This window comes from Magallana gigas, chromosome 3, assembly GCF_963853765.1.
Source record: "Magallana gigas chromosome 3, xbMagGiga1.1, whole genome shotgun sequence".
NCBI classification, from domain to species: Eukaryota; Metazoa; Mollusca; class Bivalvia; order Ostreida; family Ostreidae; genus Magallana; species Magallana gigas.
Genome location: NC_088855.1, coordinates 6,554,175 through 6,562,265, shown reverse-complemented (window position 1 = coordinate 6,562,265; position 8,091 = coordinate 6,554,175). Strand labels below are relative to the sequence as shown.

At 32.7% G+C, this 8,091-nt stretch overlaps 1 protein-coding gene across 2 annotated transcripts; it reads right to left on the bottom strand.

The window, feature by feature from the left end:
- Positions 1–908: 908 nt before the first annotated feature.
- LOC136273575 (uncharacterized) lies at positions 909–6,203 on the bottom strand. 2 transcript variants are annotated; one of them, XM_066078269.1, is made up of 7 exons: positions 6,073–6,203; positions 5,364–5,535; positions 5,139–5,246; positions 4,908–4,947; positions 4,692–4,819; positions 3,163–3,210; positions 909–2,859 (listed from the first exon to the last, which is right to left on the bottom strand). In XM_066078269.1, the coding sequence occupies exons 2-7, from the start codon at positions 5,530–5,532 to the stop codon at positions 1,613–1,615; spliced, it is 1,740 nt and encodes a 579-aa protein (XP_065934341.1). In that variant the 5' UTR covers positions 5,533–5,535; positions 6,073–6,203; the 3' UTR covers positions 909–1,612. The 2 variants fall into 2 exon arrangements, with proteins under 2 accessions (XP_065934341.1, XP_065934342.1); XM_066078270.1 differs by lacking the exon at positions 6,073–6,203 and adding an exon at positions 5,902–5,990.
- Positions 6,204–8,091: the final 1,888 nt, after the last annotated feature.

The window sequence follows — 8,091 nt, the reverse complement described above, 5'->3', positions numbered from 1 at the left end:
TTTCATAATTTCTGTTTAATCATAATTCTGGGTGCTGCACTTGCATACCGAGTGATTTAGTAGAAGTAGAAAACATAAACGTCAATACAATTATATTTTATGAACAACATAGTCTACTTTTTCATCGCCAATAGACATTATTTCTTTATAGAGCGAAATGGTGTTAATGTGTTTTCACTTTTAATGATAAGATGCATGCAATTCGTTAAGATGAGAACTCTACTTCAATACAATATGTAAGTATCTTGTTATAACGGAAGGATTTTTATGTTTATAAAATTTACCCCTTTTTTCACTTAATTTTATTTCATTGTCCTTATAAAATCTGTTACTTTCTGTTCACTGCAATAAAAAGGACAGTATTTTAGAGATTTTTTCAAAAATATAAGAATCTATGAGGAAAAATTCAAATTTATAGGGGGGTCATTATTTTCAGGGGTCACTTTTCTTCACGTATAGTGTGCTTATATTTTTGATTTTTTTAATGAAATATTTTTATGAAAAGAATATTGACCGAGGGGGGGAGGGGGATGATACTACGTCAGAAAAATTACCCCCGTTCATTATTCTACGGGGGTCATTCTTCTTCTTTATACAGACACAGTGTACGCATTTTTAATATTCAGGATCCATATAAGATATTTATTTATCAAATTCTGTTAACATTGTATAAACAGTATTTTGTCAATCTAGCAGCTTATAAACGTTAGTGACATGTGTGGATCATACATACATGTACGTACCTTTTAGTAATATAGCTAATTCATATATTGATGTAGAGTATCTCTGTTCTCATCGAACGAACTGTTTACGCTGAAAACGATGTTGGATCCTGAATGTGTGACAAAAATTCCGATCACTTCATTTTTGTTTTTTCCTGGTAATGATTTTATAACATACATGACATGATTTTCAAGCATTTATTGCAGAAGATGTAAACTAAAGTGTAGTAAACAGACTGATAGATTGTACAATGACACTATTATAGCAGAGCTATACTAAGTTAGACAAACACACAAACAACATATGCATGTACATTTAAATCATGTTATGGCAAATTAACATAAACTATTTATTCAGAGGTGATTGGACCCTTATAGACTCTACGTGTTTAAGATGGGTATATATCGCACCCTATTGTAAAAATAAATTTAAACAGCTGTTAACGGCATACAACATATGTACAACACATACGACAAGATAAATCTCACATAATTGTAAATATATAACTATACATATGAGATTAAAATTGTACATTATAAATAATTTTAGACTATTATAAATGGATTTTTTTAATTACGAAGAAGAGAAATCCTTCCAAATGAAAATAAGAGTCAAATTCAAGAAAATATGTATAATTTAAGTGTTATTCAAAGACGCACAATACTTAAGTTATGATACTGTTATTGATGCTTTAACTTTCCAATGACCAAAGAGCCTAGAACAAGTATGAATTACCAAATGATTTTTCAAAAACCGGAATTGTATTTGCACAAACTTATTAGAGCAGGTAAAGAATATTGAGATACCTTTGAAATAAATATTCAAGGATAATACAGGTGATCATTTGAATGGATGGTTTTGTTTTTCATCTGACAGTGTTAAAGGTTAACTAATTCAGTTCTATAATCGTTTGAGCTATGTCTTCACGTAAAGCATTTAACATGCCAAACATTTCCATTGCTATAGCTCTAGTTACCATTTCCGTAAACATTTTTTGAAACAATGGATGATTTGCATATTCTTGTTTTATATCCAAAGAGCGCATTCTTTCAAAAAACAACATCACACACTCGTCATCTGCAGCGACTTCAAAATATGAAGTTGTAACCTCTTTTGGTCGAACTAGTTGTAAAATGGCGTCTACATTGCACTGTGTCATGACAATTTCGGGATCCTTATGAAACAAGAAATGAAAGGCGCAAATATAGATAAATGGGTGCCAGAAAACGTATTGAACATTTTCAGGTGGCACAATTCTTAGTTTATCAGAATTCCTCATTCGTATGTATCTACATAGTTCCTTATCTTCCTCATTAAAGGATGACTGTTCAATTTCAAAACCCAGTTCTCTTACTAGTTTTGTATCAAATTCATCAGATCGCAGAAATTTTCCTTTCAAACAGATGTACATGATCCATTCGTAAGCGTACCTTTTTTCTCTGTCATTTTCTAAAGCCGTAAAATGATCTATCATTACCCTCAAAATATCCCAGTTGTCTAAATACTGAGGTATTAGTTCATGATATTCTTTAATGACACTGATCTTAAGAGGCATACCAACAACTGTATCCTCTCCTTCTCGAAGCATTTCGTAATTCAAACGTTTGCACGCACAGTCTCTTTGTTTACATGGTTTCTTAATTTTTTTTTTAAAGTATCTTGAATATTCCATATCTTTTCCAACATCCCCGCCGCTGTCTAGGTTAATTTCGTAATGAAATAAACTCCTATTCTGGTTATCAACTTCGCTCAGTTCTTGGTGGTACTTTTTATTAAGATCTGACCTCATTCCAATTATCAATTTCACATTGTTTGTTTCATTCAATATTCGTATCAATGACTGACAAGCTACTTTAACTCTGTCTACTGAACAGAGGTCATCGTTCCACATCCCAAACCACCCGTACACAAACATAATTGTGTCTTCTTCTACATTGTTTGGTATATCTGTGTACCGACATTCATGGGATTTCCAGTTTTTCTTCTTTTGGAATTTCTTTAAGATACCTCTGGATGTGCTCGCAACGGAATTACCAAATTTTCCCACAACAACTATCGATCTTACTTTTTGTCTCGATAGCAGAGTAATTCCGTGGTGGACATTTTGTTCTTTCACAATTTCATTGGATTTTCGAACTAAAGAAGATGTTAAAAATAATTAAAACATGATTTTTGTGTCGTAAGTCCTTCTCTATAAAAAAAATTATGATAAACTTTTTTTTTATATATATATCCTTTACGTTTTATTGTGTCAAATGAATGTAATTAGATTGTAAAATGTTTTGCTTATAACACTTTGAATAAATCTCAATTGTAGGATTTTTGAAATTATTTTTGAATAGCTAATTTTCTATCAAACGTGCTTAAATATAGTTATTCATTAAATTTTATTGGTTCAAAAAATTTATTTTGTCAAGACATTTATATAAAGTGTGTTACCTGATAGTAGCTTTTGTATGTCCATGTTATCTCCTCCTGAATATGATTCTATAGAAAAATAGAAATGTATGCATGCAATTAAATAGAATGTACACTTTATTAAACGATAAAATGCTTTCTTTGTCTATGAAGCCAGCATTACAGAAATTTTTTTTTACAAACCCCGCTTACTAAGAAAGCATTTCACACAAAGCCACTATTTACACTTATATATTTACATTCACCTTTCAATTATTAAGTCATCTAAATTCATACGTAAATTACAATGTATTATCATTTTTGATTTACAAAATTTCCGTACATTTGAAAGTTACCATAGTAACAACAGCCATTTTAAAGTATGGGGTCAGTCCGTGCAAGTCCGTGGAGTTTGTACTCTCAATATACACTTAGTTTTGATCGAATAAGAAATAATCCATGCGAAGGTCAACATTAAAATTACAAAGTGATTATGGTAAGAAATAGAAGAAAATACTAAATTAATGTAAATCAAAATATAGAACATCAATATGTATAACACATCAATCTAAATCTGTATCTGATTTATTTTCAAAGCACAAAATAGTATCTCAATGATAAATGTACAGTGAAATGTATTCGTTTTCTCTTTGGTTTGTAGAAAATAATGGCATTGACGGTCGCCTGAGTACCAAACCTGTAAATGAACTTTTCAGGGAGTCAATTGTTTGCATTTTAAGCTTCTTTTTAGAATATTAACCCTAATTCGTGAATCATTTGACTCGCTTTTATTATTTCATCTTTGCAAACATCAATTATCAATTCATAAAGGGGGGATTTGCAAGAGTCACACAGTTATTATACCCTAGCTCTATGGGGACAAAAATGGTAAAAAGAGAGGTACAGGCCTTTGATGGCCACTTTTTACTAAGTAGTAATTGAAAGATAGTACTCGAGAAGGTTGTGAAATTTAATAGATTTGGCGCACTTTTGTGTTTTAAGTGGCACTTTACAGTTTCCTTTAGCCATCAAAATATTGTGAAGACAATACAACTAATGCAATTACTATGAGTTACTGTGTACAATACATTGCCAAATTTAAATTTAAGAAAAGTACATAATTACAATTCATTAAAATTATCTTCCACGACTGTGAAAGTACAGATGAAAATATTTAAAAAGATTTGACACGTTTTCACCAGGCGACCATATTGACCCTCTCTAAGGCCTGAACCGCTGACCTAGAATTTCACAATTTTGATAGAGGGCTCCTCAAGGCCACCACAACTACATGTATGCATTGAGTTTTATTCTAGCTTAAATAAGAGCAGAGAAGAAGATTTAATACATTATCACTATACGGTCATATTTGCATACATGTATTTTGCCCTCTCCATTAGACCCCTAAGTGAAAAGGTCATAACTTTCACAATTTTAATTTTCTCTTATCCTAGAGATACTTCAAATTAAAAAAGGTAACAATAGTTTTCAAGTAAAGTTTAAATTTAAAATTGGTTACGGACGTCGCGCAACAACAGAGAAAATTTAGTGATCTGGAGATGAAAACTTACTTTTATGTCTTCTCCGCATACGTAAAAACCCAAAAGCCATGACAGCTCCTGCAAGTGCTAACAGGCCACAGACAATACCAATGACCGTGACAACATTAATTCCATCATTTTCATTGTGACCAAAGCCTCTGTAAAATTTAATGTTATTATTACTTTTAAGATAATCTTAAAAATATATCATTTACATAAAAACAAAAACAACGATAAAATACATACGTTTGTTTATGGAAACTGTTGTTACCAAAACAGTGTGAATCTGGGAATGGAAAAATATCTAGAGTTGTGCATATTTACGTGTTTAACATATGGTCACTTGGTCTTTAAAGTCATAATTATAAATCCGTATTCAAAAATCACTAGTTAAATAAATGGATTACATGTAGGTTTAAATATTACAACTCATATTACTTCAAATATTACCACAGATAATAAATAAACATCACTTACATTTGTAAACTTCATTAGACACATAAGAAACATTCGGACAAGTGGGTATAGATGTGTTACATAGCTTCCAGTCTATGAATCCTTTATTTGTAAAGATAGGACAATAACCTGTAAATGAACCATGGGGCTTGTATAGTGAGTACTCGTAATAAATGATGACAAATGAACTACATGTTAATCATTACAAACATGATATCATTTAATTCTAGCTCTGTAATGAGATACCTTCTTTGATCCGAGATTTCTCCACACATCTCTCCCACTTCCAGCCCTCGATATCAGCCAGACAGTGGTACACACTCTGTCCTCCACAGTCTCCACTTTTTGCCTTCGCCCGTTCCTCCCACGTCTCTCTGGAAACGGGGCAAAAATCGACGTTTCCTTTCTGTGACATTATCTGTTATTTGATATATATATCACATTGTCAAATAATATTATGTTTTGCCATTGTTGTTATCAATCATATTGATAACACATAGTGGTTTCTCATTATTTGATATAATTAAAACGCGTTTTTAAAATTTTTAATCTTAGATGAATGAAATCTTGCTTATCAAAAGGTTTTCTTTTTACCCAATGTTTATAGTGCAAAAAAAATCTAGCCTAACATACTGCATCATTATCATGCAATTGCCATGAAATACCATTTTTAATCGAAACCGAAAGTAAATTAAAATGATAATGTTAAGTTTTGGCAAAAACTTTTGAAATCTTCAATTTTAAAAAATTCACATCACTATCTTTAAACATCATTAATTCAAACCTTTTATCAATATCAATAATTCTCATCAATTGCTTTTGTCTTATCGGACCGCCATTTATACAAAACAAAGGTGTCATAAAACTGCGCAGTGGCAAGTGGACAATAACACTAACTTACAATACTCTAGCGTTTATGTAAATCATACAATATTTTGATAAAACTCTAACATACCTGATGTCAGGATTCATGAAAGTGAATGGAAAATCCAGAATGGATTTGCCGTCATAGATCGATATCGAATAATTTACGGAGGCCAACTTGGGTTTAAATTGCAAAGTAAATTGCGTAGCAACGTGGAAAAAGCTTATTTAAACATGAAAACATTACAAAAATCACACCTGTCACAATTAAAAAAAAACAGCATTATAAAATTTTAAAGTACAAAATAATTTTCTATACAATATCTTTTAAATCCAACATTATTAGAACATAAGACGTTCCTGATACTCTGAATTAGAATTTGATTCGTCGTATAAGACAAATAATATCAAACTTATCTGCGTTGAATATGGAACACAACATTAGAATCGATCTCTGAAAAAAAAAAGAACGTCTTACGTCTTAAGGTTTTACAGTCAAATAAAAAAGACTTTTTGAGATATATATACTTTTAATTTTTTTGAACATCATTAAGTTGTTTCCCTTCTCCCTTAAAAAAAGGTTGATCGGTACAGTGCAAAACAAAAAAAAATCACTGAAGGAAGGGCGAGTATTGCAGTAAAAAGTATGCAACCCGCTGAGACATATGGATAACATTATCGAAGATTGCAATACCTCGATAAAAATTCTTTTTTAGAGTTATTACAATACCATCGAAAAGTCCAACAGTACGGCTTGTCGTCCAAAATTAAAGTTGTTAGACCGCCTTGTCACAGGTAATTATATTCGTCCAAACTCACCGGTGTCATATAATATTTTGATACCGCGAAATATTGAACCCGGGTTCAATATATTATGCGATAATATGAACCCGGGTTCAAAATATCGCTGCGATATATTGAACCCCCCCCCCCATAAAATATTGAACCCCGGGTTCAAAATATTATGGCCGCGATATTTTGAACCCCCTACACCTATTTCCAATTCCCTTTCGAGAGGGGGTTCAAAATATTATGGCTGCGATATATTGAACCCCCTACCTATTTCCAATTCCTTTTGGAGAGGGGGTTCAAAATATTATGGCTGCGATATTTTGAACCCCCCTCCATTTTTCATTGCTCTTGGAGAGGGGGTTCAAAATATTATGGCTGCGATATATTGAACCCCCTACCTATTTCCAATTCCCTTTGGAGAGGGGGTTCAAAATATTATGAGTGCGATATATTGAACCCCCTACCTATTTCCAATTCCCTTTGGAGAGGGGGTTCAAAATATTATGGCTGCGATATATTGAACCCCCTCCTGTTTCCAATTTCCTTTGGAGAGGGGGTTCAAAATATTATGGCTACGATATATTGAACCCCCTACCTATTTCCAATTCCCATTGGAGAGGGGGTTCAAAATATTATGGCCGCGATATTTTAAATCCCCCTCTATTTTTTTTTTGCTATTGGAGAGGGGGTTCAAAATATTATTGTTTCCAATTCCCTTTGGAGATGGGGTTCAAAATATTATGGCTGCGATATATTGAACCCCCTTCCTATTTCCAGTTCCCATTGGAGAGGACATTCAAAATATTATGGCTGCAATACATGTATTTTGAACCCCCATCCTTTTTTTATTGCTATTGAAGAGGGGGTTCAAAATATTGGCCGTGATATTTTGAACCCCCTCTCCAATGGGAATTGGAAAAAGGTAGGGGGTTCAATATATAGCAGCCATAATATTTTGAACCCCCTCTCCAATAGCAATGAAAAATAGAGGGGGGTTCAAAATATCGCGGCCATAATATTTTGAACCCCCTATCCAATGGGAATTGGAAAAAGGTAGGGGGTTCAATATACAACAGCCATAATATTTTGAACCCCCTCTCCAATACCAATGAAAAATAGAGGGGGGTTCAAAATATTGCGGCCATAATATTTTGAACCCCATATCCAATGGGAATTGGTAAAATAGAGGGGGGTTCAATATATCGCGGCCATAATATTTTGAACCCCCATTCCAATAGGAATTGGAAAAAGGTAGGGGGTTCAATATATCGCAGCCATAATATTTTGAACCCCCTCTCCAATACCAATGAAAAATAGA

Coding starts and splice junctions, on each gene's coding strand:
- LOC136273575 (XM_066078269.1), bottom strand. CDS start 5,532: ATGTCACAGAAAGGAAACGTCGATTTTTGCCCCGTTTCCAGAGAGACG. Junction 4,948..5,138: donor GTCTAATGAAGTTTACAAAT/GTAAGTGATGTT, acceptor TTCCATTCCCAG/ATTCACACTGTTTTGGTAAC. Junction 3,211..4,691: donor TATGCGGAGAAGACATAAAA/GTAAGTTTTCAT, acceptor ATTTTTCTATAG/AATCATATTCAGGAGGAGAT.